The 24,860-nt window shown below is 52.2% G+C and overlaps 8 protein-coding genes across 8 annotated transcripts; 4 read left to right on the forward strand and 4 right to left on the reverse strand.

Moving 5' to 3' along the window:
* Positions 1-133: 133 nt before the first annotated feature.
* Positions 134-3,940, reverse strand: BDV14DRAFT_145974 (cation-translocating P-type ATPase). The gene is made up of 3 exons (XM_073766442.1): positions 3,266-3,940; positions 2,919-3,184; positions 134-2,864 (listed from the first exon to the last, which is right to left on the reverse strand). Exons 1-3 carry the CDS (start codon positions 3,509-3,511, stop codon positions 209-211), a joined length of 3,168 nt encoding a protein of 1,055 aa, XP_073623373.1. The 5' UTR covers positions 3,512-3,940; the 3' UTR covers positions 134-208.
* Positions 3,941-4,423: 483 nt separating this feature from the next.
* Positions 4,424-7,008, reverse strand: BDV14DRAFT_182729 (putative GTPase activating protein for Arf). Its single transcript, XM_073770269.1, has 4 exons — positions 6,674-7,008; positions 6,594-6,610; positions 6,412-6,522; positions 4,424-6,351 (listed from the first exon to the last, which is right to left on the reverse strand). Exons 1-4 carry the CDS (start codon positions 6,786-6,788, stop codon positions 4,627-4,629), a joined length of 1,968 nt encoding a protein of 655 aa, XP_073623374.1. The 5' UTR covers positions 6,789-7,008; the 3' UTR covers positions 4,424-4,626.
* Positions 7,009-8,974: 1,966 nt separating this feature from the next.
* On the forward strand, positions 8,975-10,859 carry BDV14DRAFT_182731 (peroxidase). The gene is made up of 2 exons (XM_073770270.1): positions 8,975-9,816; positions 9,883-10,859. The coding sequence occupies exons 1-2, from the start codon at positions 9,475-9,477 to the stop codon at positions 10,624-10,626; spliced, it is 1,086 nt and encodes a 361-aa protein (XP_073623375.1). The 5' UTR covers positions 8,975-9,474; the 3' UTR covers positions 10,627-10,859.
* A 191-nt stretch (positions 10,860-11,050) lies between these two features.
* Positions 11,051-12,483, forward strand: BDV14DRAFT_182733 (diphthamide biosynthesis protein 4). The gene has a single exon (XM_073770271.1). It carries the CDS (start codon positions 11,272-11,274, stop codon positions 11,875-11,877), a length of 606 nt encoding a protein of 201 aa, XP_073623376.1. The 5' UTR covers positions 11,051-11,271; the 3' UTR covers positions 11,878-12,483.
* Positions 12,484-14,169, forward strand: BDV14DRAFT_182734 (thioredoxin-like protein 1). The gene is made up of 3 exons (XM_073770272.1): positions 12,484-12,607; positions 12,732-12,879; positions 12,950-14,169. The coding sequence occupies exons 1-3, from the start codon at positions 12,529-12,531 to the stop codon at positions 13,719-13,721; spliced, it is 999 nt and encodes a 332-aa protein (XP_073623377.1). The 5' UTR covers positions 12,484-12,528; the 3' UTR covers positions 13,722-14,169.
* A 224-nt stretch (positions 14,170-14,393) lies between these two features.
* Positions 14,394-17,840, reverse strand: hxB (putative molybdenum cofactor sulfurase protein (HxB)). Its single transcript, XM_073770273.1, has 2 exons — positions 17,542-17,840; positions 14,394-17,489 (listed from the first exon to the last, which is right to left on the reverse strand). The coding sequence occupies exons 1-2, from the start codon at positions 17,642-17,644 to the stop codon at positions 15,019-15,021; spliced, it is 2,574 nt and encodes an 857-aa protein (XP_073623378.1). The 5' UTR covers positions 17,645-17,840; the 3' UTR covers positions 14,394-15,018.
* A 174-nt stretch (positions 17,841-18,014) lies between these two features.
* BDV14DRAFT_182737 (mitochondrial 54S ribosomal protein mL59) lies at positions 18,015-19,122 on the reverse strand. The gene is made up of 2 exons (XM_073770274.1): positions 18,481-19,122; positions 18,015-18,422 (listed from the first exon to the last, which is right to left on the reverse strand). The coding sequence occupies exons 1-2, from the start codon at positions 19,051-19,053 to the stop codon at positions 18,378-18,380; spliced, it is 618 nt and encodes a 205-aa protein (XP_073623379.1). The 5' UTR covers positions 19,054-19,122; the 3' UTR covers positions 18,015-18,377.
* A 276-nt stretch (positions 19,123-19,398) lies between these two features.
* BDV14DRAFT_192998 (uncharacterized protein) lies at positions 19,399-24,759 on the forward strand (the record flags this gene model as incomplete). Its single annotated transcript, XM_073771702.1, has 7 exons — positions 19,399-19,467; positions 19,524-19,739; positions 19,808-19,911; positions 20,383-21,731; positions 22,302-22,525; positions 22,625-24,558; positions 24,609-24,759. 7 exons carry the CDS (start codon positions 19,399-19,401, stop codon positions 24,757-24,759), a joined length of 4,047 nt encoding a protein of 1,348 aa, XP_073623380.1.
* Between the last annotated feature and the right edge of the window lie 101 nt (positions 24,760-24,860).

Raw genomic sequence — 24,860 nt, forward strand, 5'->3', positions numbered from 1 at the left:
TTCCACGCCCACATCCCCATCCACCAGCAAGGGCATCATCAACGAGCCCAATGCAATAAAAGCCAGCATCAGCCAAAGCCCCAGCTGGAGCCCAAATATCCAATAAGTAAGAGTCCATAAAAACGCGCACAACCAGGTCCCAAAGTATTGATATCCCCCACTCCAGATTTGAAGTATTCAAACCGCTCTGAGCGAAGGAGAGCAATCGTTAGGCATCTTCACTTCCCACGCTGTGCCCTTCAGCTGCAACGGCTTCTCCCGTCTGTGCGCTCTTCCTTGCGCGTCTCCTGTAGAAGACACGCTTAGCCCACTTCCAGCATTCAACGCCCATGAAGAACAAGATTGCTTCGACGAATACAATTCCCCATTCCCAGCTTATCCCTGTATGTTTGAACACAACTGTGTTCAAGACGGGGATATAAAGGATAGGGAAGATGGTGATCCACCCGGCCATAATGGACCAGAAGAGGAATTTGTTCCTCCACACATCATATGCCCACTGCGTGAAATATTTATTGGAGCCGGCCTGCATGCGGAAGAAAGATAGTCGCAGATTAACCATTTCCCAGGCTAGGAAGAGCGCGAACCACGTTAGGCAGACGAATGTTGTTGCTCTCGCTCTGTAAACGAGGTCGCAGTCGGCTGAATACTCGCGGTTACAGCCTGATCCTAGGTTCCCATCGCCGAATCCCCACATGCGTAAAGAGAAGGCTGTTAGGCATAGTGCTGCCGTCCAAAATCCGTAGACGAGGATATCAATCAGGATTTCCCATGTGAAAATTCCCTGCTTCGTTTGCGGTGGGCGCGCCATGATATCTGGTGCTGCAACTTCCATGCCGAGTCCCATATCAGGCATACCGGATGTAATCATGATAATCCAGAGGATTTCAACAGGGGCCAACGGAAAGACGGACTGGCCGTCGCGGTCTTTGAAGGCGAGTCCGATGAGAAGTGTACATGCCTGCGCGATATTCTCGGCTAGCAGGTGCAGGACGAATTTCTGGATATTATCGAAGATGCGTCGGCCTTCTTCAACGGCGTTAAGGATCGATGCAAAGTTGTCGTCTGTTAATATGATATCGGAGGCGTCCTTTGCGACGTCGGACCCGGATTGGCCCATTGCGATTCCGACATCCGCGTGTTTTAGAGAGGGCGAGTCGTTCACGCCATCGCCTGTCATTGCGGCGAAGCGGCCGCGGCGATGGAGGGCGTTGATCATGCGGACTTTCGTCTGCGGGGCGCAGCGTGCGATGACGAGGGGAAGGGTTGGGAGGTTGTCGATTTCAGATTCGGAGAGTTTATCAAATTGCGCAGCTGTCATGACCATTGCATCTGCTACGTCTGCGGCCACGGTGTTCATGTCACTGGGCAGAATACCGACTTGTTGCGCGATGGCTTTGGCTGTGCCGGGATGGTCGCCTGTTACCATGTGCACTGTTATACCTGCTTGGTAGCAAGCGGCGATTGAGCCGGCTGTTTCGGGGCGTGGGGGGTCGTATAGCCCGATTAGGCCGAGGAAAGTGAGGTCCTTTTCGATCTCGTCGCGGTTGAGGTCGGAGCCTTCGAGAAGGCGGGTTTGCGGGTTGTATGGTCGATGAGCGAGGGCTAGGACGCGAAGTCCCATTTTGGCGAGCTCTTCCATGTTTTGGAAGATTTGATTGCGCATCTCCTCTGTCAAGGTAGTGGGGGTAGACGAGTTCTCGTCCCAAACGACCGTGGTACAAGTATCAACAATTCGCTCAACAGCGCCTTTGGTAAAGATCATGCTGTGATCTCCCTCTGGAGTGACCTTGTTAAAAATGACTGACATGCGCTTCACAGTAGAGTCGAAGGGGAACTCTGCTTTCTGATGCCAAACGGCTTTGGAGCCCTTGGTCCAGCGGTCTCGGTTCCAGTTAAATCGCGAGGCGAACACTTCAATGGCTATTTCAGTAGGCTCTCCTCGTGCGCGCCAGTCTCCTTCCTCGGACTTGAAGACGTGCGATAGATTGGCCATGGATGCGACGTCAAGGAAGTCTTCTAGTGCGCGATTGTCATTTACCAGAGACTCAACATTCTCGGCAACAGGGCCCTCTTTCTCGTCGTCAAAGTCCAGAGGTGACAGCGGGATGAATGTGACATCCCCTGTGGTTGGATTGAACGGCTCGTTCGAATTGCCCACAGAGTAAGTGCCGCGCGACGGTATCCACGCTTTCTTGACAACCATCTTGCCCTGAGTCAGGGTGCCGGTTTTATCAGAGCAGATATTGGTGACTGCCCCTAGCGCCTCGAGGGAGTCCAACTTGCGCACGATGACATTTCGCTCAACCATGCGCTTGGTTCCAACAGCCATAGTGATTGTGAGGACGACGACTAAACAGGCAGGAATCATACTGAGACCAGTACCTACGGCGTATAGGATGACCTCGTTATCACTAGCGAACAGATTGGCCGCCATGACAATGATGGCGAAGAGCACAGCAATTCCGAACAGGATAATAGCGAGTTTCGACAACTTCCGCTGCAGTGGAGTGCCCACATTGACACCGAGGAAGCGGCCTACGGCATCAGTCCCCGTAAGTGTCCATGCCTCAAGGTACCAGCGCTTCTTAGTCTCTCCGTTGGGGCCTTGCTTGACAGGACGGCGTTTGCTGTTTGTGGCACGGAGGGCAGCTGCGATAGAACCGATCTCAGTGGCCATACCGGTGTTGACCACGACGCCTCGCGCACGGCCACGAGTAACGGTGCTAGAGCTGTATGCGATGTTGAGCCGGTCACCAGGGCCGGTGTCTTCTTTGAACGTGGAGTCGCACTCCTTCTGCACAGGTAGGGATTCGCCAGTGAGGAGGGCCTCATCGGTCTCAAAGTTGACAGCTTCGACCAATCTAATCAAGTCAGAAAACCTATCAATTGGCGTTATAAGGAGAAATGAGTCTTACCGAATATCAGCAGGAATAGTATCACCAGTCCTCAACTCAACCATATCACCAGGAACAATATCAGAAGACGGAACCGAGAAGGTCTCTCCATCGCGCGAAACAGTCCCAGTGGGCGAGCTCAGCGAATGCAGCGACTCCATGGTCTTTTCGGCCGCATACTCCTGGAAGAAACCGACGACGATATTGAGTGCAATAACAGCCGCAATAACACCGCCTTCGATCCAAGATTGAATTCCGAAACTGACTGCCATGGCCAGAATCAGGACCTGTCAATGACGAAATGGATCAGACTCTGGGAGCTCTTATACATAGGGACGACAGGGGAGAAACAAAGTGGGCCGCTTAACTAGCATCATTGCGTTGGCCACCTGGCGCACGAGAATCTTGACGACTGAAACGCCTTCACCCTCATCGAGCTTGTTCGGGCCGTATTGCTGGAGTCGATCTGCGGCTTGGGCTTTAGTTAGGCCTTCGTCTGTCCTGGTGCCGAGCTCTTTTAAGACGACCTCGTAGGGGAGGCAGTAGGCTGGCTGGCTCAGATTGCCATGGCCAGGGCGAGGGCCTCCAGTGTTGGAGGCCTTTTCGTCAGACATTGTTCGAGCTGAGAGTGTTATGTTCTGAATCGAATTGAACAAGGAAGCACCAGAGGTAAAACTCGAACCGTAGGAAGCTGAGTAGATGATGAAGGAAACAAGACCTTAGCAGGGTCTACTCAATGTTATAAACGCGCAACGAGCGGATAGACCTTGTATCTGCCCGATCAATGCACAGAATTTTCATCCCCACCATGAGATGGAGAAATGTCAGGACTCAGTAGCAGCTATTGGAAGAGGCGATGCAGTCATCTTGGCGCCCAGCACCATCGGCGTCGTTACGTTGGCCTAGCCAGCCGACTGGGAAGGTTGGAGATTGGAGAGAAATAAATGGTAGGCACAAGCAGCCAACCAGACAAAAGAAAGCGGATTGAGTATCTGCCCACGGGGGTATGCGGGGAGGCAGAGAGAGGCAGAGAAGGCAAGCCAAGATATCCACGTTGCCCGCCAAGGATCAGCCAAGCGTGGAGCTCAATCACGATGTTGCATTCGACGCTTCGGGCAAGCGCAATTCATGATGCTAAATCCCAGAACTGGCAAAGATAGCCCGGTCTAGAGCAGGAATTTGATAAGATGCGATCATCGTACCAGATGCCATGGGCAGATCGCGACATCAGAGCGTCACCGTGCATGATTCCTTCTGTCAGTGTAGGCGGGAGAAGGTTTGCCCCGCATTCGACGAGTGTTGAAACACTTGGATCTGGTCAGCTTGAACCACTCTTGAGAGTTCTTTCCTCGGAGACATACCGTCCTACTGGGGAGCACGTGCCTGCATGCTCAAGGTGGTTGGATTCTGGGCTCTTGGCGGTTGCCCCGTTGCGCTTGGCGACTTCTGGAGAATTCCACCTGCTGTCTTGGGTGTCTCGGCAGTCAGCAGTTTTAGGACCATCACTAGCAATAATGGGCACAGTGTCCGTCAGATCTAGACATCACATTGCCAGGCTATATACGAGTACCGATTGCTGTTCCATTCAATCAATCGCCATACAAAGATAGGGATATACAAAACGCCCAAGAATGCACATCTAGCTATTCCTACAGTCACCAACCAAACAGGTCTTCATGAAGAAAAGAAATGGACATTGAGACCAAAAGAAGCAAACGGTGTCCAATAATCACCTTTGCCGCGCGCTCAAACTGGCAAATGCATCCGGGCTATGCCGTCCGGTCTGGAAGCCATTGATATCTACACTCTGCTGGCTCATATGGCTTCGCATAAATCCCGGGTTGGTGGCTAGGTTCGCAGAGTTCATGGGCACCACGTACGCAGATGGTTGAGTTCCCATGTGCGGTTGTTGTTGGGCTCCCTGGGCGGCGAAGCCCATAAAGGGATTTCGCGATCCAACTGTCGGGTCAACGGTTGGCTGAGGCTGGGGCTGAGGCTGAAGCTGACTGTTATAGTTTGTCGGCGCATATGTAGTTGGCTGAGGGTTCTGGGCCTGACCAGGTAGGCTTGTTCCAAATGGTGCCGAGGGCTGCATTGGTTGTGCTGGTTGCTCAGGGATAGCAGGAGGAGGCGCAGAGAAACTGTACAGAGCGAGGATGCTATTCTTGTCGACTCGCCCCGTAGGCTGCGAGCCAAGTGGTTGGGCAGACTGCGGATATCCGAAAGGAGACTGGTTGGGATAACCTGTTGCTGGCGTGTTTGTTGCACTCAAGGATTGGAATGGATTAAATGGACTCTGTCCAGGTTGCGCAGCCTGTGCTGCCTGCAGGCTGAGTTGCTGCTGCTGAGGCTGCGGCGGCGGCTGCGACTGGAACGGAGATGGCTGTCCAAATGGTGAGTTTCCTGATAGAGGTGGCATGGTGTTTGCATGGCGGAGAGATGCGGGAAAAGGAGACCCAGTAGCTTGGTTCTGGTTCTGAAAGGGGGCTTGCGGTTGTTGCGTAGGTGCTTGGGTGAAGAATGGGTTCGCGGAGTAAGGGTTCTGAGGAGTGTTGTTCAAACTGGCCTGTGGTTGAGCTCCAGTTTGGAAGAAGGGGTTGTTCCCGTTGTCCAGCGGCTGGGGGGAGGACACAAATCCGGGTTGTGCTGGAGCAAATGGAGGGTAACCCTGAGGTGCTGGGTTCTGTGTGTTCGGGTAGCCTCCGGTAGAGTGCGGGAACAGAGGCTGGGTCACTTGAAGGTTCTGGAAGGATTGTTCGAGCTGTTGTGTGGCGGCAGGTTGTGGTTGAACCTGGGGTTGCGAGGCGGGCATGTCGAATGGATTATAACTCTGTCCATTCGTCTGCAAGTGTTGTTCCGGTTGCTTCGCATCCAATTGATCAAAAGGATTAGCAGACACGGATGCTCCTATGCTCGGCGTCGTGGCAGCTGGTGTCCTAAGTTGCGGAGTCTGCCTGCCCTCACCTAGCCGCACCAGTGTCTCAACAGTCTTATCAAAGTTCCCATCCAATCCCTTGAGGGCCGTTGCGTTCCGGCGCTCATTTGTAAAGCCTAATTCTCTCAGTTTCGCAAGTTTCTGATCGAAGGAGGAGCGGCGCGAGTCGGACACGGGCGTGACAGGCGACTCCGGGCCACGGCTCGCAGTAGAATAACGGTTGAGGTTCGTGGCAGAAGAAGCAGATCGAAGACCGAATCCGAACGGTCGAGAAGGCTTCGGAGGCAGCGGAGGAGGTGAGCCCTCGTCATCCGGCTCTGGAGACCTTGCAGTATAGCTAGAATCCTGACGGCTTGGTGGCTTTGGCTTTCCAGTCTCCAAAGATCTTGTTTGATATTTCTGGCGGATGAAGCGCTCCATGCATGCGTCGGACTCGTCGATATCGGTCGGTACGGGCGGCTGTACGTTCCTGGGGTTGTAAATTTTGTTCCCGATGGTGTTTCCGTGCGTTCGCATGTTCTTGAGGAATCGACGTCAGCGGACTCGATTCGCTCAATGGGGCTTGTCCGGATAACTCACATCGACATGTTCCGTGGTCCATGTATCCATACTCAGAGACTTGACCTTCGATATGTGCGTCCCCATTTTCCTGTGCAGTGCTGCACATCGCATGCATAAGAAAACGCCAATCTATATCCTGCCGCGTCAGTTGCCTTGCTTCGGTGAAATCGGCATGATTTGCCTTCGGTCGGTATACGTACGTTCCAACTAGCCCATCCTGTGAAGACGCGATCAAGATTAGCATCGAGAAACGTGATATTCTGCAATATAACGGGCGTACCTGGATTCATCGCCGAGCAATCGGCGCATCGGTCGTTGCCAGGAACCGACCGGATGAGGTCCTGCAAGGTACGCTCATTGCGCTGCTGCTGGCGTTTGCTGATACCGGCCACCATCTTTCGGGTTGGGGGCTAGAGGCACTCGTGGATAAGGATAGGGAGAGGCTCGGCCTGGAAAGTCGTGGGCAAGCGGCGGGCGAAGTCTACTGCGATAAGAGGCGGAATGGAAGGTGGGATAGAATTAATAGACAAATAAGCTGCACATATTTACAAGGGGTGTGCATTTATAAGTCAATGCAATTGATGGCGATGAAGAAAGAAGAGAAGCGTGGTTGTGGGCAGCAAAAGGAGAAGAGAGAGCGGCCAACGGACTTGAGCTGCGGAGGTGGGGAAGGCCCTGCCGCCATCTGACTGAACTGTGTCCTCGCCGCGTACCAAAGCTGAGTCTGGCCTGACAAATCTGCTTTTTGAGGTTCAACTGTTCAGGTCAATGTCTTAAGAGACTGGCTGCCTTGTCTACAGTTTTGGGTTGTTCTTGAGTATGGCAAAAATAAGCAAATGTATGGTGCACAGTCCAGAACTGCGTCGAGCTCGCACTATACAAAGTAGCAGTACCACGGCCCGGGCCCGGGGCACAGGTCATCTAGCCGCCATTCAGATTCCAGCCAGAATGCCCTTGCTCCCTCTGACGCGGCGTAACAGCAGGCCGACGATCATCAACTGTCGTGCCATCGTCATAGAGTCCACAATCAGATACCCAAAACTTTGGGAGCCTGTTGGGCCCTGACTGGCAAGGGTATGGTCCCCCTTAACAATCACGATTGGAAGTTAGGCACACTCGAGCATACAGAGATTATCAAGCGCAATTTTTACAGCGGTACGAAAAAAGTCAAGTATTGAAGAGTGGAATGTCTGTCACGAACAGCAGACTCCGTCCACCACAGCACAAAAGCCTGCAAAGGAATCCAGCACGGTGAAGGAGCCATTAAGCTGCCCAATGACAAGGTTAATCTCGTTCGCCAATATGACCTACCATCCTATGGAAATAACCTAGAAAGATTACAGGAATTGGAGGTTGATTATGCGTTCTGAGGTATGAAATAGTGTAAAGAGGAAAAAGAAGAAACCGCGTGCAAATTTCGGCGCAGAAATTATACAGACCGTGTGTCACGTGTTGCTGCCTGAGGCTTATTAATTCTAGTACAGCCGTTTAGGCCCTTGACCAGGCTCTGATTCAAAAGAGATCCGATAATCAAAGCTTCCAATAACTTATGCTGTACCTGTGGCGGTAGTGATTACTTGCAACTCGTGATTGGATGTAGTAGCATCTGAGTAACATGTCCATAATCATTATGGGGGGACAACCCTTGCTTCTCAACCGAAGGGCAACAATATATAATTACGCACCTGAGTTCATTTGCGTATTTTTCGCAGTCCCGAAAAGGGACCAGGACTCATGCAATCCGATAAACTAGAGATCCTAATCGAGCTAGCGAAATCCAGATGTTAGATGACACTAAATTGGCCCATACAGTTTGCTTTCACTTGAGAGCATTCTTTGATGCCCCTCGTCATGCTTCAACCACCTCAGATCACATGACACATTAAGCGAAGCTATGCTGACCACGTGACACTGCACTAGCCGCGAAATATCTGCTGCTTCATTCTTCCGCTTCCCCCTTCTTCTACAGACCATCTGCCATCAGCATTGCATTTCGCAACACGACGCGGGCTGAACTCTTGATGATGAGTTATAGCTATCGTTTCGCATAACTTGGCAGCTTCAGTATTGTTTTTTTAGTATTGCGGTCGTCTTTCGACCTCGAACCACACAGTGAGCGTCTAGCCTGTCAGTGGCATAGAGGCGTACTCTTTTTACGTTCGTTCAGTGGAAGATCAAAACCAAACAGTTTTTAGCAGAGCTGCGTCTACTCCACCCTGGTGTTTGTCTGGTTGAACAGCAGGACTATTTTTACGACGGACATCTCAAATTTAAGTTCTCATTATGTCAATTAGACAACTGTCTTTTCCCAAGAGTAATTCTCGTTCCTATATTTTGTGCTCCGAGCCTCCGTAGTTTTCCTGCTGTACTTTCATGCTTTGCTGCTATGTATAGTCTGTAGGTAAGAGTGCTCTGCAGCTGCTCCTTCGCAGTTTGCACTGTTGGCCGAGGCTGGATGTGCCTGATGAGTAAGTCGCGGAGAAGTTTCGGAATTTCCCGTGCGGTCTGGCCGACCAACAAGGACGTGGCTGTTAATAATTAGTGAGACAAGAGCCCCATATCCTCAAGCGCTATGGAGCATGCCTCTACCAGCTCCTCGGTTGCTGATGTATATCGACTTCGATAGAACAACGTACTGGGGTTTCAGTCCTCAATGACTAACCACAGCTTACCATAGACCCTCCGGTCGCAGAACCCAAGCAAGACTGACCATGGACCGGCGATGGGCTGATCCATATTGCCACGCCTGATTACAGGATCTCCAACGCGACTCGGGCACCCCTGTGCAGCGGGCGGAGAAGGACACAGAAATGCGGAGAGAAGCCCATTCTTGACTCCTGCTGCTGACTCAATTGGAAAGATCTGGCTCCAGAGCTCACCAATGTGGCCCCAGTGATTGGTGAGCGTGAGTTCGATGGCCTTCGGCTCTGGGGAGGACTTTGGAACTGTGTTTATTAGTACGCTTTGCATCCCTGTCCCATCGTCCTGCTCATTCCGACGTTCCTTCTCTTATCTTCATCGTCTTCCTCTCTTCCACCTCTTGTCTCTCCTTCTGTTATCTTCACTCCTTCGCTTCTCACAATGGCTTCTGCTGCCCGTTCTGCATCTCGCGCATTCTCGCGCTCCTCCTTCCGACCTGCTATCCGCAGCTCTCGCGCTGCCCTCCCCTCTCAGGGCTTCCGCGCTGCTTCCCGCCGCGGCTATGCCACGGAGGCTAACTCCGGCAAGTCCTCCAACGCCTTCCTGTGGGCTGGTCTTGCAGCGGCAGGTGCTGGTGGTGCATACTTCTTCTTGAAGGGCGGCGATGCTTCTGTTAGCCCCAAGGTTTTCACACCTTCCCAGGCGGACTACCAGAAGGTCTACGACGCCATTGCGGACCGTCTCGCTAACGAGACCGACTATGACGATGGCAGCTACGGACCCGTAAGCTTCCCGCATCCCCCAACTATATCCATCACAATATCATGATCTGATCATCGCTGTGTATAGGTTCTTGTCCGTCTGGCCTGGCACGCAAGTGGTACGTACGATAAGGAAACTGGAACTGGAGGCAGCAACGGTGCTACCATGAGATTTGCTCCCGAGTCTGACCACGGTGCCAACGCTGGTCTCAAGCATGCCCGCGACTTCCTTGAGCCCATCAAGGCCAAGTTCCCTTGGATCACCTACTCCGACCTCTGGACTCTGGCTGGTGCTTGCGCCATTCAGGAACTCGGCGGACCTGCCATCCCTTGGAGACCTGGTCGCGAGGACAAGGATGTTGCCGGTTGCACTCCGGACGGACGTCTCCCCGATGCCTCCAAGGACCAGCGCCACATCCGTGCTGTCTTTGGCCGCATGGGCTTTGACGACCGTGAGATGGTTGCCCTCTGCGGTGCTCACGCCCTGGGTCGTGCCCACACTGACCGCTCCGGTTTCGACGGCCCCTGGGACTTCAGCCCTACCGTCTTCACCAATGAATTCTTCAAACTGCTCGTTGACGAGAAGTGGCACAACCGCAAGTGGAACGGCCCTGCCCAGTTCACCGACAAGTCTACCCAGACTCTGATGATGCTTCCCACCGATATTGCTCTTGTCAAGGACAAGGAGTTCAAGAAGCACGTCGACCGTTACGCCAAGGACAGCGATGTCTTCTTCCAGGAGTTCTCCGACGTTTTCGTCAAGCTTCTTGAGCTTGGTGTCCCCTTTGCTAGCGACGCTAAGGACCGTTACACCTTCAAGACCTCCGAATAGAGGGGCAACCTGTGCTTGACATTTGCGACGTGATCATTTTGGGTTATTTTGGGTTCATTTTCAGCCATGCTATTTCATACTCTGTTTTGTTGTCGAATTTTGGATATCCGACTTTTGTCACCCTTGGATGCTTCGGCCATTTGTGCCTGATTTTTTGTCTGATTAACTAGACTGTACTACTATGGGATAGATTCCTAGTAGAGGTTATCAATACATGAGAATCTTTATGACCATTTTCTATCCTGATACACACGGATTGCGCAATAGTTGCGGCCTCGTACTTTGTAGCAAAGCTTTTCTACAAACAAACTGTACTTGATGGTTTCAAATTTATGAGTAAGAATAAACAAGTAATTTGTTATGTAGCCGGCATACGGCGGCAGCGATGTCCCTTCAACTCGCGGCATCTGAAGATCTCCGCACCCTCAAATCTTTCCTCCCCGCGCACCGATTTCCAACCCACGCAAAATCCACCAAACGGCCTCGCCCTCGCTCTCGAATTCTCTGCCCAAGTATCCACAGATTCTTGACCTCTAAAAGAACATCCAAGCAGCTTAGTATACCGACCTTGCGCTCGAACACCAAACACCCACCTCGCGACCGGTGCGGCGAGGGGTCCGGCCTCTCTAAGAGAAAGAAAAAAAGATGACCCAAACTGGGACCCCCGACCACTACGACATCCTCAATCTCCCCTTTCCACCCCCCTCAAACAGCACGGGCTACACAAAACAGCAATTAAAAGTCGCATACCATAAAGCGCTCCTAAAGCACCATCCGGACAAAGCACCCAGCGCGGCCGCAGTCGCGCGCGAATCGCAAAACCTCCCTTCCCTCCCCGAAACCGACTCCACGTACACACATAATGGCAAGCGCATAACGATCGATGCAATTACAACCGCTTACAAGACCCTTTCGGACCCGGTTCTTCGCGCGGAATATGATCGCGTGCTGAGGCTTGATCAGAGTCGTATCGGTGGTGGTGGGCACGGGAAGGGCGATGCTGTTTTCCATACGGGGTTGGAAGTTGTTGATCTCGAGGATTTGGATTGTGATGAGGGTGCCGGACAGGATGGTATGGATGTTTGGTATAGAGGGTGTCGGTGCGGTGATGAGCGGGGGTTTTTGGTCTCGGAGGGGGATTTGGAGAGGGAAGCTGAGCACGGGGAGGTTGTTGTTGGTTGTCGGGGGTGTAGTCTCTACATGAAGATTTTGTTTGCGGTGCAGGATGGGGTGGATGGGCATAAGACGTGAGAGATTAAGGGAGCATATCACGTTCTTCTTTCTCGAACTCGAGCATACAGGTTGATCAACCTGAGGACGGTCTCTTCGACCCTGAAGGCTTGGTATCAAGATTCCAGTGCTACGAGCTGTGGATTTACCGCATACGCGCGAGCCAGAGACCTGATACAGGGTCGTGGTATCCTTTGCTGTATCACAGCCTGCATCTCGCTCCCCAATTCGGGCCATCACGGCCCTCTGTGCTGTTGCGGGGTCGAGGCTGAGCGCCTCCCAATCGAAGTGAATACTCTGACACCGTTATACAGATTCACTGGGTTATGGTAACCATCTCAATAGGCCGGTTATTGACTTTCCGGCTATAGTACGTTGCGTATCTATAGATGCGGCGTCGCGGAGCGATTGGTCAAGATATTTCTGGACAGTCACCAAAATGTCATTCAGCCAAATAGAATGGATTCTAAAATATACTCTTGCATTACGGAATCCAGGTTCTGAAACAGCGTTGCTGTGCTGTAGTACAACATTGGTGACAGTTCCGCTCACCGCGGAGGGGCAGCCCGCTGATGACATATTTCGAGGACCGGAGCTGTCAACATCAACATCTGTAATCCAATTTCCTCCTCCAACTTCCTCCCTCTACCAACCTACTTCGCAACCGCTACAATGGGATCACCCATCCACATCTCCTCAAAGGAGCAATTTAACAACCTCCTGACGTCCTCCACTTTCGTCGTCGCAGATTGTAAGACCCTTCCGCCTTTGTTGATCCCCCGCTTCCGCCACGATCCCCTCGGACCCCTCTTTGGCCAGGTTTCTCATCCACTACTGTATACGATTCGCTGACTACTTGATCTCTCTTTGTCTAGTCCACGCTGAGTGGTGCGGACCATGCCATGCCATCGCCCCTGTCTACGACCAGCTCTCGGCGCAGCTCTCGCGGCCTAACCGTGTTACATTCACCAAGATCGATGTCGACAAGCAACAGGAGATCGCCAAGGCATACGGCGTTACAGCGTATGTTCTGCCTATTATATGAAACGATATAGCTACATTTGAGATGGACATGATATGCTAACCCCCCTAGCATGCCCACATTCATCGTCTTCGAGCGCGGCCGTCAAACAAGCACAATCCGCGGCGCGGACCCCAACAAACTAAGCCAAGTCATCCGCAAACTCGCCGCCGAAGCCAGCAAGTCCGATGACGCAGACACCGGTGCAGGCGAATCCTCCTCTGGAAGCGGCGGCGTATGGACCGGAGCCGCAACACCAAAGGGCTACAGCGATATCACGGCAGAATACGACCCGAAGGGTCTGGAACTGCTCAACCGGGACAGCGAGTTCGGAGTTGCAAGGACACTCTTTGACTCTTCGAAGCCCTCTGCGCTGGGCAATGGGAAGGGCAGCGGCAAGGACAAGGACTGGGTTGAGAGTGATACCGACGAGCAGCTGATGCTTTTCGTTCCGTTCAACTCGACGCTGAAGGTTCACTCTTTGCACATTACCTCTCTACCTCCGAAAGAAGGCGAAGAAGATGACGAGGTCCCCATGCGCCCTAAGACAATCCACCTTTACACGAACCGCGCTCATGTCCTTGGTTTCGACGAAGCGGAGGACATTACCCCTGTTCAAGTTATAACACTCGAAGCTGGAGACTGGGACTCCAAGACCGGCACGGCGAAGATCGATCTGCGGTTCGTGAAGTTCCAGAGCGTCTTCGCGCTGAATGTTTTCGTTGTCGATGGCGACGGTGATGGTGAAAAGACGCGGATAGACCGCATTCGCATCTTCGGTGAGGCAGGTGAGAAGAGAGAGATGGGTAAGCTGGAGAAGATTGGTGATGAGCAGGGTGAATAAACTCGGCTAGCAGATGATAGCAATACATAGGATGAAGAGCCGAACTGGCAGAGATGATAGCTCAAGCATTAGTTACTAGACTAAGACTACAATGACCAAAACAATGAAAATGATGCGAAAAATTCCGATAAAATTCAGATATTCATGCTAAGCTCATAGCAACACAGCGCAAACTCTGCAACCAAGACCTGAGTGAACAGGGAGAAAAATCCTACGAAAACCTCACCTCTTGCACCATCAAACAAGAGAATGGGTAGAGAGTGTAATGTCCGATCCCAAACCAAATGATCTCATCCTCGGATAAAAAATCAGAAAGACCAATAAAGTAAGAACCGGCGTGCAATTCCTTTCTTCTGTGACGCAACAGACACCTGGTTACATCACTGAACCGCGACTTTGACGGGTCACGGGTAGATGTCCAGGCAACACGGGTGAATAGTTGCGTCGCCGCACGAAGAAAGGAAAGGAAGAAAAGTTGCAAAGATGTTGAGGGGACGGGCGGGTTTTATTCTGTGCTGCTCGGGGCGGAAGAATGTGTTTTGCCGAGTGGGTGTGAAGGGAATTTTCACGAGATGGGGTGGGATTACGTAACAGCCAGGGAAATTTTTCTCGGGATTAAAGATGAGTTTGTTGATTTTTTCTCTTTCTTTTCTTCTTCATACTAAGGTCTATGATGAGATTATTGGATGTAAACATATGATAGGAAGAGACTGACTCTCTAAAATATTTATTGGGAGCTTGATCTTAATACCATCCACTGAGGCCTTGTTGTTTTGCTTTGCTTGCTTTGCTCGGTTGTCTCTGGTCGAGCTCGATCTGCGGAGATTGGTGCTTTGAGATGGGGCTTGCTTTTTGTTTGTTTTTGGTTTCTCTGTTTGGTAGCTTAGAGCTTAGAGCTTAGATAGAGGTGCAGAAGTCGACTTTGATAGTCCTTGTCCTTGATTAATCCAGGGTTGTAATTCCCTTCGATCGTGTTGATACTAGATATCGGCAGAGGGACAGAACCCATGAGCCTAGCCTGTTTAGCGATGGGGTTTTGAGGAGTCGCGAGACACCATCGTAGAAAGGGGTGCCTTCCAAGACTCGAGAGAGTTTGATGGTCTGCGCTTGCTTGTGAAGTGGTCGTCGGTACTACTATCACTGCATAGTGCATCGGTACGGGTTATTCTTGAGAACTCGTCGGCAATGTGCTTTGTAGAATGCAATATTTAGTGGAATTGACTTGATGCTAAGAGTATCATAAATGGGGTATATGAGCTTCCAAAAGTATCCAAGCAAGCCATGATAATGTCATAAGTCATGATGAATCATTATCATCTTCATCAGTTGACGGGGTCACAATATCACCAACCATAACTGTCCCCAAACTTCCATCTTCGTTGTCACTCGTATCTTGAGCACCGTTTTCCTCATTGAGGAGGGGAGAAACATGCCGTCCAAACAGAATCTTCCTCCCAACCTTCCTTGTCTTCGCCAGCGTTGCATAGGGCTCGTCGCCGCGCACCCCAGTATACTGATCCACGCAAACCATCTGGCACCGCTCACATGATCCCAGCACGTTGAATTGTAATTGATTGGTCCCAATGGTCAACGATGACCAGGTATCTTCAATGTACGGGCGCTCAGCGGTTGGTATTGTCTCTGCAATCACGATGTTTGCGCGGAACACGTCTGCTGCAACGGCAGTTGGTTTCTTTTGCATGTGTGCTGGAGAGGGAGAGGAAGAGGATTTGATGGATTCGTTGAGACGGTTCACAGAGGAGCGGGATATGAGAAGGAGAGGGCTTTCGTTGGAGAGGAGGATAGGGTTCTTAGACGGCGCCGTAGATAGTCGAGTAGGTGTCGAATTTGGGGTGGGTGATAAGGGTCCCTGAGGGAATGAACCGGGCATGCTGGGACTCTGGTCCTGGCGCTGGCTCTTTACAGAACAAGACCTGGTTGATGAATGTGGTGGGAACCTTGCTAGAGTGCAAGGCACACCGAGGAAAGACGTGAAGAAACTTGATACAGTCGAACATGTATATGCCTGAAGGACGACTTTATCCCCGCACACAGTGGAGGGCTTAGAGGCGTTCTGACATAGAGACGTAGTAAGGGTGTTGCTGTTGGAAGCTATGCGACTGAGTGGTATTTCTAATGACTTCCCTTCTGAAGAAGATGAGTATGCTTCGCTGCAAGTGATGCGGAGAACACCGCGTTGAAGATCGAGCGTCGGCCGGATGAGTGCCATGCGAGGATACCTCTTCTGATTGAGGGTTACGCCTGTGCCCTGGTGAACAAGACACCACTCCCGGTCCCGGGCAAGACCCTCTCTTCGCACGGTCCATCGCTGGCCATCAGGGACTCGAAACGCACCGCAGCTCTTGATTGGGTAGACGGATAGACTCTCGACGTAGAAGCTGGGCTGCTGCTGTGGTTGTTGCAAGGGCATCAAGGGCACGATTAGGTCTTCTGGAGGTTTGTCGGTGTAAAACTCCTCAAGGAACGCCATAAACTTGTCAATGTCTCTTTGACTACTCATGGCACCTAAACTAACCCGTAAGATGCCAGTCGGCCGGTCGTCCATAACATCGTGGTCGTCTCCGCACCGCATGCCGGCAGAGTAATGACGAAGCATGTCGGCCCCGGACCAGCCGAGGCTCATAGCTGTACCCCCTGGGTTGCAGAGTGTTCCAGACCTTATTTGCATATTTTTGATGCTTGCTAGCCGTTCGACTTCGGATTTTCCAATCCAAATGCCGTGGCTGTTGCGTAAGTTGAAAGCGAGAATTGGTCCTTGGGTGAAGGGATTATCGTAGCTTGACTTGGGCGACTTGTAGAGATGACAGACCCTTTCTCCGTTGTAGTGTTTGAGAGAAGTCATTTTGTCATGCAGGTTCTTAGCAAGGAAGCGCGTATGTGCAGAGATGTTCTCCATTGACCCGTAGAGGCGACGGTGCGTTTCGAATGCGGAGTTAAGAGCAATTATGTTATGGAATTGGAGTGTACCATCCTCCAACCTGTCATGAATAGAAGACTGTTTCCTCGCATGCCATGAGTCTTTTCCCGCCAACACCATGTCAACCGTGCCGCCGCCAAAGAACTTTCGGTTTTCGAAGACATGGCCAGCATCTTTGCGAACGATCAACGCGCCAAGATCAGGAAAACCAAAGATCTTGTAAAAGCTGAGCACTGTAAAATCTGGAGCGATGGCGGTGTTCCTAAGATCTAGCGGAGACGTCGAGACAAAAGAGGCCGCGTCGTAGAGGGTATAGACATTTCGCGTGCTTGAGCATCGATTCCGTACCTGCTCACACCATCGTACCGATAATCGACGGCCATTCATATTCGACTGCGCTGGGTAAGCGAGTAATGCTGAAGTCTCTGTCTTCTCTGATTCCAGATCGGATATCCACTCGTCCACCTCTTCATCTTGCATGAAACATCTCGAACCTGCACTGGCAAGTTCCCGCACCCCAACTAAACTCGTGTGGGCATCTACATGGTAGCCGTACCAGAAACCGCGAGGCGAGTCTCGAAAGGCGTCTGCAACAAGCTTGATCCCCGCAGTAGCGTTTGCCACGAATACAAGGTCAAAGTGGTCTGGATCTGCATTGAAGAAGCGAAGTGCCCGCAAGCGAATGTCGTCCACTCGCTGTGTTGAGAGCTGCGACGACGCAGACATAGAATGGGGATTCCCATATAAATTCGCCGTCAGGTCTTGACTGAACGAGTCGATCAGTGATTTGGCGTAGAGCGTTGTGCCTGCATGATCGAAATATGTTGTGTCTGCGCCGAAGTATTAGTAAACCAACCATTCGGAGGCGAGTGTTATACTGACCCTTTAGCAAGGGATACTCGCGCTCTCGAATGACATCGATGTCGTCAGAGTATCCCGAGCAGTACGCAGTCGGAACCTCCGTACTGCGAGTTTCTGCTCCCATTTTCCTGAATATTATGAGAACACTGCGTGAAGGTGAAGCATTTTACCGCAGGTGGTTGTAGATGTTAGGAACGCAGGTGGCGAGGGTCTGAGGAAGTGATGAGGAACACCGCCGGCCTGACCAATAGTGGGAAGCTCCAAAGTCGGGGAAGGAGGGTACAGCAACCACGGTCGCAGGAGTGCAGGCACGGGGGGTCATAAAGGATATTGTCGTGGTAGATAATGAGTATGGAGATGGGAGATGGGTCTAGTAAGCCTTATCGGAGGTTGCCGAGGACTCTTGATGTGATCCAATGGACGGTTCCGACCGGTATAAACTGTATCATGTACGGCTTTGGAGAAGGCTATAGAGTGTCGCTCTAGCTTTGTATTCATACTCTAGTATATTGCATGTGTTAAATGGACCATAAATAAGATCTTTGCTGCTGAAGAAGTCTAGGCTCCCCACTCTTGACATCGATAAGCTTCGCACTGATCGTGGAAGTAAGACCAGCCATTACCCCAAGGCAATACAGATATACTTGAATCACGATCGAGAAAATGGTTTTGTTAACATGGTGTGTCTTGCACACGCGCTCATATAAAAGTCAAGATATCTAATGGTACATTACATGCAAGCAAACTGGAAACGAACTCTGGTCTCTTCCATCCAACTGTACAAGTCGAGGACCAGAAAACCCATAGATAGTACATTATACAACCCGGAACCCAATGCAGTAGAAAAGACGACCACTTTATCGCCTCTTGGGCCACTTCTTCCATCCACGACCGTGACCTCTCTGTAAAGAACATCAGTAAACCAACCCAGATCCGTGACTGGACAAAGTATAGACTCACCTGCTTCCACAAACGAATCATCTCCGGCATCTCCATCATAGCCTTTCTCCTGTCCTCCAGACGTGTCTCCATCGTTCGCTCCCAATGGTGACCCTTGACCTTCTGTCCGATACCCGTACCCTTGACCTGCAGACCACGCTCTGCCCGTCTCGTCTCCTTGTACTCTGAGCTCTTCTTCCCTGGAGGCAACAGCTTCTCGACATTGTACTTAACGGCCAGCTTGACCAGGTCCGCCTGCTGGCGCAGTCCAAACCGAGGACCGAACCATTTTCCCGTGCGGAAGTTCTTGCGCGGAAGGAACGGGTTGGGGTATTCGGGGTTGGAGTGGAGGAGGGCGCGGGAAGGGGAGGCGGCAATTGTTGCAAAGTCAGGGCGCTTGTAGCCCTTGGCGAGTCTGTTGGGAGTGTAGGGTGAAGGAAGTCCTTCGGTCTCTGGTGATGGCGTGGTCTCTGCGTCTGGGGGTGGTTTGGCGGCCGCGGAGTAGTGCTGAGGAGGGTAACGGGCGAAGAAGTTCCGCAGGCGATCGGGGAGTCTAGCCCAGAGATTCGGAGTGGCTTGCTTGACGGTGGCCATGATGATGGAAAGACCTCCGACCGGAGTGCGCGTGCTTTTGTGGATAAATGGCCAACTGCTGCTCTGGTGACGGGCAAGTGTATCTTTCGGCGTTGAGAAATTGCAAAATCGGCGCTAAACCGGATTCGGGGCCGGAAGAAAAAAAGGGCGGCGCGCTTCAGTCCAGCTCCCGTGGCTGGGGCTTGGAAGTCTTTCATCACTGCGCTCAAGACACACTGCTTCACTATTCTAAGCCTGCCTTGTCCTTTATATTGCGAGGCTTTTTGCTCTTCTGCTTCTCTTCATCATCTACACTTTGTTGCTTCCGTTGCCGACAGCTTTGTCGCGACACCACATATTCCCGACATGGCAGACTACAACTATGGAGGCTCCGAGGAGGAGAACGCAGAGCTGAAGAAGCTGGAAGCTGAGCTGGTATGTTGCGACAATCCTGGGAATATGTGCGGAAGCTAACAGTCTCGCCCTTCTAGCTCGACGATCCGGACAACTTCGAGACCTGGGAAAAGCTGGTCCGCGGCGCGGAGACTCTCGAGGGCGGCGTCAATCGCAACTCCAACCCGCAAGCGATCACTACAGTGCGCCATGCTTACGACCGGTTCCTGGCGAAGTTCCCGCTCTTGTTTGGATACTGGAAGAAATACGCCGACTTGGAGTTCTCCATCACCGGAACCGAGGCCGCGGATATGGTACGCTATTACTTTCGGACATTCGGATGCTTTGCTCTGCTCGAATAAGTAGCTAATTCTTCTTACAGGTTTACGAGCGAGGTATTGCGAGCATTTCGTCTTCTGTCGACCTCTGGACCAACTATTGCTCCTTCAAGGCGGAGACTTCCCACGACACAGACATTATCAGAGAGTAAGTAGCTTGTGCCGTTTCCTTTCCTTCCCCGTAACCACTACCGATGCAGCGCCGGCATGATCATGGGTGAATGCGCGTGGCGCAAAGCCCGATTTCAAACAGCTCCTCCATGATGGGTGAGACGTCGCCTTTCCCAAACTCGGCTGGAGTTTACTTCTCACCCATGGCGTTTTCAGGCTGTTTTCTTCCCCCGTAGAATGATTTGATCTCAAACACCATTTTCCTTGCACCGACACCATGGTCCACAAATAATTTTCGGTGGCACTCATCTGCGCTCGGAGCAGAGCAGGGAACACACGCTTCTCCACAAATTGTCCTCCTCGTTGAATTGCTTGGGCTCTTACGCACTGAAAGATCTCGATGCTCATGTTTGCTATCCTTGCCATTTCGCTTTTTCCATCCCTCCCGCTCTCCCTTTCCCCTACCCACACTCAAGCTGAGGACTCAACTAACAAACGTACTCTGCAGGCTCTTTGAACGAGGAGCAAACTGTGTTGGACTAGACTTCCTATCGCACCCGTTCTGGGACAAATATATCGAGTTTGAGGAACGGGTCGAGGCGTTTGACAAGATCTTCCACATTCTAGCCCGTGTCATCGAGATCCCCATGCACCAGTACGCCCGATACTTTGAGCGCTACAGGCAGCTTGCCCAAACACGTCCCTTGACGGACCTGGCGCCTCCCGATCTTCTGTCGCAATTCCGAGCTGAGCTGGACGCAGCTGCTGGGCAAATAGCCCCAGGTGCAAAGGCTGATGCTGAGGTCGAGCGCGATCTGCGCCTGCGCGTCGACAGCCACCACCTCGAGATTTTCTCCAAGACACAGACCGAGACGACAAAACGTTGGACGTACGAGTCCGAGATCAAGCGCCCATACTTCCACGTCACCGAGTTGGACGAGGGTCAGTTGACCAACTGGAAGAAGTACCTCGACTTTGAGGAGGCGGAGGGCTCGTACTCCCGTACTCAGTTCTTGTACGAAAGATGTCTCGTGACGTGTGCTCATTACGACGAATTCTGGCAGCGCTATGCTAGATGGATGTCTGCCCAGCCTGGTAAGGAAGAAGACGTGCGAAACATTTACCAACGCGCGAGCTACCTATATGTTCCCATTGCCAACCCGGCCACCCGCTTACAGTATGCCTACTTCGAAGAACTGTCTGGGCGGGTGAGCGTGGCCAAGGAGATTCACGAAGCCATCCTCATCAGCATCCCCAACCATGTCGAAACTATTGTTTCCCTGGCCAACACTTCGCGTCGTCACGGTGGCCTCGAGGCTGCTATCGAAGTGTACAAGTCGCAACTGGACTCCCCGCAATGTGAGCTTAGCACCAAGGCCGCCCTTGTGGCCGAGTGGGCCCGGTTGCTGTGGAAGATCAAGGGCTCGGCCGAGGAGGCTCGCCAGGTCTTCCAAAAGAATCAACAATACTATCTCGACAGCCATGCGTTCTGGAAGAGCTACCTCACGTTTGAGCTGGACCAACCTACAAGCGCCGCGACAGAGTCTGCTCAGTACACGCGGATAAAGCAGGTTGTCGAAGACATTCGGTCGAAGAGCGCTCTTTCCTCAGATATCGCCAAGGAGCTCGTTCAGATTTACATGGTATACCTGCTCGAGCGCGGCACCCAGGATGCTGCCAAGGAATACATGACCCTTGACAGGGAAGTCCATGGTCCTGCATCTGTCTCAAAGGCAAAGACAGGAGGCACGGAGCCAGCACCACCGGCGCCTCTTGCACTTACCCCCGCCCCTCCCGCCGCTCCTGTACCACAAGCCACTCCCCAGAACTACTACCCACAGCAAAGTCCTGTCAACGGTGGCTACGCCCCACAGGCTTGATAGCCTTTGCAAATTCAGACATGTTGTCCCTTGCTCATCGTCGATTTGATGATGTGCAAATCCCTCTCAAGTCTGGTTTGTCTTTGGCCCTGTGTAGAACACCCCTTTGTCTTCCCCCTACGTTTTTGACTATTCACCACCTTCCAGCGACTTCATGCTTGAGCGGAGTGGTCCAAGTCTACCTAGCACCCCGCTACTCAGAAAACGAGACCACGCGTGATTTGGATTGGGCGGACATTATGAGTTTGGACACTGTCTCCCCTGTACTCTTACAACTAAATAGCAGCAGCTCCTCGATCTAGCTTTGCCATTGACATTAGGCAAAGCCAGCTTTCTGGAACTGAATGTAGAAATCTAATGATCACGTGATTACGTTTCTGGCGCTTTTGCCTCCCGTATAAATTCTAGCCTTCCGCGGCCTTCTTTCGTCCCCTATCAACTGGAGCTTGTTCTCCATTCTTTCATTCACACTTTCTTGCTGTTGGACGATACAATCTGAACAGCGCCATGGAGCCATCACCTGCATTTCCCCCTCCACCGCCCCCAGAGGACTCCGGCGCTCCACCACCTCCCCCAGCAGAGCCCGGTGCTCCTCCGCCGCCGCCAGATGTATCCGCGCCTCCACCTCCGCCCGAAGACCTCCCACCACCTCCTCCAGAGCCACAAGTAAAGAAGAAGAAAGGATGGGGTGCGAAACCCCCGGCGGCGACCCCGCTGAGTGTCGAAGAGCTCGTTCGGAAGAAAAGAGAAGCTGATGCAGCTGCCGCTAGAGTATGTCCGCCCAGTCCGCTCACATCGCGTTGATTTGGCTTGTTTTGCTAAACTGTTCTACAAGAAGTATGTTGGCTAATTGTTATTACGTATGTGTAGCCGAAATTTGTCTCGAAAGCGGAACGAGAGCGGCTAGCTATGGAGAAACGCGCGAAGGAAGTCGAGGCTCAGCGACGGACTAAGACGAATGGAACGCCGAATGGTATCGATGGAATGGACCTGGATACACCGTCTACGGGATCCGAGACACCGTATACGAATGGAGATTCTCGATCAATTCCTACCGGTCCCCGCGCGATGCGCAACGGCGATGCACCGACCGGCCCAGCAGCTATGCGCTCGCGAAACGAATCATACCTTACGAAACCAGAAGGAAAGCACAGCCAGCGGTACGATGAAGAAGATGAAGCCACGGCGCAGGCGGCGCTTGTGAAACAGAGATACATGGGTGCAGACCAGACGTCGAATTTCTCGGCCAAGAAAAAGCGCAAGAGGACGACGGACCGGAAATTTAACTTTGAGTGGAATGCAGAGGAGGATACGAGTGGCGATTATAATCCGCTCTACCAGAACCGACATGAAGCCAATTTCTTTGGACGTGGGCGATTGGCAGGATTCGGAGACGATGTGGCGGATTCTGTGGCGAAGAAGTATGCGCGGGCGCTTGAGGATCGCGATCGTGAGGCGGGTAGTATTCGGGCCAGAGAGATTTTGGAAATGGAGAGAAGGCGGCGTGAGGAGACTACGCGGGGCCAGCTGGACAAGCACTGGAGCGAGAAGAAGCTGGAACACATGCGCGAGCGTGACTGGCGTATTTTCAAGGAGGACTTCAATATCGCGACCAAGGGTGGTGCGGTGCCGAACCCTATGCGCAACTGGGACGAGTCGAACCTGCCGAAGCGGCTTATGGAGCTTGTCGACCGCGTTGGATACAAGGAGCCGACTCCTATTCAGAGGGCTGCTATACCCATCGCCATGCAGTCGCGCGATCTCATTGGTGTTGCCGTGACTGGTTCCGGTAAGACTGCGGCCTTCTTGCTCCCGCTACTATGTTATATTGCGGAGCTACCACGGCTAGACGAGTTCGAGTGGCGTAAGAACGACGGACCGTACGCGATTGTACTTGCACCGACTCGTGAATTGGCCCAGCAGATTGAGATTGAAGCCAAGAAATTTACAGTACCGCTTGGATTCAACGTTGTCAGTATTGTTGGTGGTCACTCGTTGGAAGAGCAGGCGTACAGTCTACGAAACGGTGCTGAGATTATCATTGCTACGCCCGGTCGTCTAGTCGACTGTATCGAACGTCGCATGCTGGTCCTCAGCCAATGTTGTTACGTGATTATGGACGAAGCCGATCGCATGATCGATCTCGGATTCGAAGAGCCCGTCAACAAGATTCTCGATGCACTCCCCGTCTCCAACGAGAAACCCGATACAGAAGAAGCAGAGGACTCATCCGCCATGAGCCAGCACATTGGCGGCAAAGACCGCTACCGGCAGACAATGATGTATACAGCGACTATGCCAACGGCAGTTGAGCGCATCGCGAGAAAATACCTCCGCCGGCCAGCAATCGTCACAATCGGTGGCGTCGGCGAGGCCGTGGACACAGTTGAGCAGCGCGTCGAGATGATTGCGGGCGAAGACAAGCGCAAGAAGCGTCTCGGCGAGATTCTCTCGTCTGGCGACTTCCGACCACCCATCATCGTCTTCGTCAATATCAAACGAAACTGTGATGCCATCGCGCGCGAAATCAAACAATGGGGATTCTCGTCTGTTACGCTGCACGGTAGCAAGACGCAAGAGCAGCGTGAGGCTGCACTGGCTTCCGTGCGGAACGGGTCCACAGATGTTCTCGTCGCTACGGACCTTGCTGGTCGTGGTATCGATGTGCCAGATGTCAGTCTGGTCATCAACTTCAACATGGCTACCTCGATCGAGAGCTATACCCACCGTATCGGTCGTACCGGTCGTGCGGGTAAGAGTGGTGTGGCTATCACATTCTTGGGCAACGAGGACACGGACGTCATGTATGTTCCCTATTCTTTTATTCATCAGATATTTTTACTAACCGACGCAGGTACGATCTCAAGCAAATGCTTACCAAGTCGCCTATTTCACGTGTCCCCGAAGAACTGCGCAAGCACGAGGCCGCTCAGTCGAAGCCTACACGCGGAGTGGGGAAGAAGATCGAGGAATCGTCAGGGTTCGGCGGCAAAGGCGGTTGGTAGTGGTAGAAGTGGTAGAAGAATGTACAAATTACAATCGTCATATACTGACTCGACATTTGCGGTTTTGATGCCCTGACAAGGCGTTGGGCGACCAGATAATT

This window comes from Aspergillus stella-maris (genome assembly GCF_047715825.1).
Source record: "Aspergillus stella-maris strain CBS 113639 unplaced genomic scaffold BDV14scaffold_80, whole genome shotgun sequence".
Taxonomy (NCBI): domain Eukaryota; kingdom Fungi; phylum Ascomycota; class Eurotiomycetes; order Eurotiales; family Aspergillaceae; genus Aspergillus; species Aspergillus stella-maris.

Bases quoted from the DNA above. Each gene is read 5' to 3' on its own strand.
- BDV14DRAFT_182734 (XM_073770272.1), top strand. From the start codon at position 12,529: ATGGGATCACCCATCCACATCTCCTCAAAGGAGCAATTTAACAACCTC. The intron at 12,608-12,731 runs GTAAGACCCTTC...CTCTTTGTCTAG, and splicing joins CACTTTCGTCGTCGCAGATT to TCCACGCTGAGTGGTGCGGA. The intron at 12,880-12,949 runs GTATGTTCTGCC...TAACCCCCCTAG, and splicing joins AAGGCATACGGCGTTACAGC to CATGCCCACATTCATCGTCT.
- BDV14DRAFT_145974 (XM_073766442.1), bottom strand. From the start codon at position 3,511: ATGTCTGACGAAAAGGCCTCCAACACTGGAGGCCCTCGCCCTGGCCAT. The intron at 3,185-3,265 runs GTTAAGCGGCCC...CGTCATTGACAG, and splicing joins TGGCCAACGCAATGATGCTA to GTCCTGATTCTGGCCATGGC. The intron at 2,865-2,918 runs GTAAGACTCATT...TGACTTGATTAG, and splicing joins ACTATTCCTGCTGATATTCG to ATTGGTCGAAGCTGTCAACT.
- hxB (XM_073770273.1), bottom strand. From the start codon at position 17,644: ATGGGAGCAGAAACTCGCAGTACGGAGGTTCCGACTGCGTACTGCTCG. The intron at 17,490-17,541 runs GTCAGTATAACA...ACTTCGGCGCAG, and splicing joins CGAGTATCCCTTGCTAAAGG to ACACAACATATTTCGATCAT.
- BDV14DRAFT_182733 (XM_073770271.1), top strand. From the start codon at position 11,272: ATGACCCAAACTGGGACCCCCGACCACTACGACATCCTCAATCTCCCC.
- BDV14DRAFT_182737 (XM_073770274.1), bottom strand. From the start codon at position 19,053: ATGGCCACCGTCAAGCAAGCCACTCCGAATCTCTGGGCTAGACTCCCC. The intron at 18,423-18,480 runs GTGAGTCTATAC...TGTTCTTTACAG, and splicing joins TGATTCGTTTGTGGAAGCAG to AGAGGTCACGGTCGTGGATG.
- BDV14DRAFT_182731 (XM_073770270.1), top strand. From the start codon at position 9,475: ATGGCTTCTGCTGCCCGTTCTGCATCTCGCGCATTCTCGCGCTCCTCC. The intron at 9,817-9,882 runs GTAAGCTTCCCG...CGCTGTGTATAG, and splicing joins ACGATGGCAGCTACGGACCC to GTTCTTGTCCGTCTGGCCTG.
- BDV14DRAFT_182729 (XM_073770269.1), bottom strand. From the start codon at position 6,788: ATGGTGGCCGGTATCAGCAAACGCCAGCAGCAGCGCAATGAGCGTACC. The intron at 6,352-6,411 runs GTGAGTTATCCG...CGATTCCTCAAG, and splicing joins GGACCACGGAACATGTCGAT to AACATGCGAACGCACGGAAA.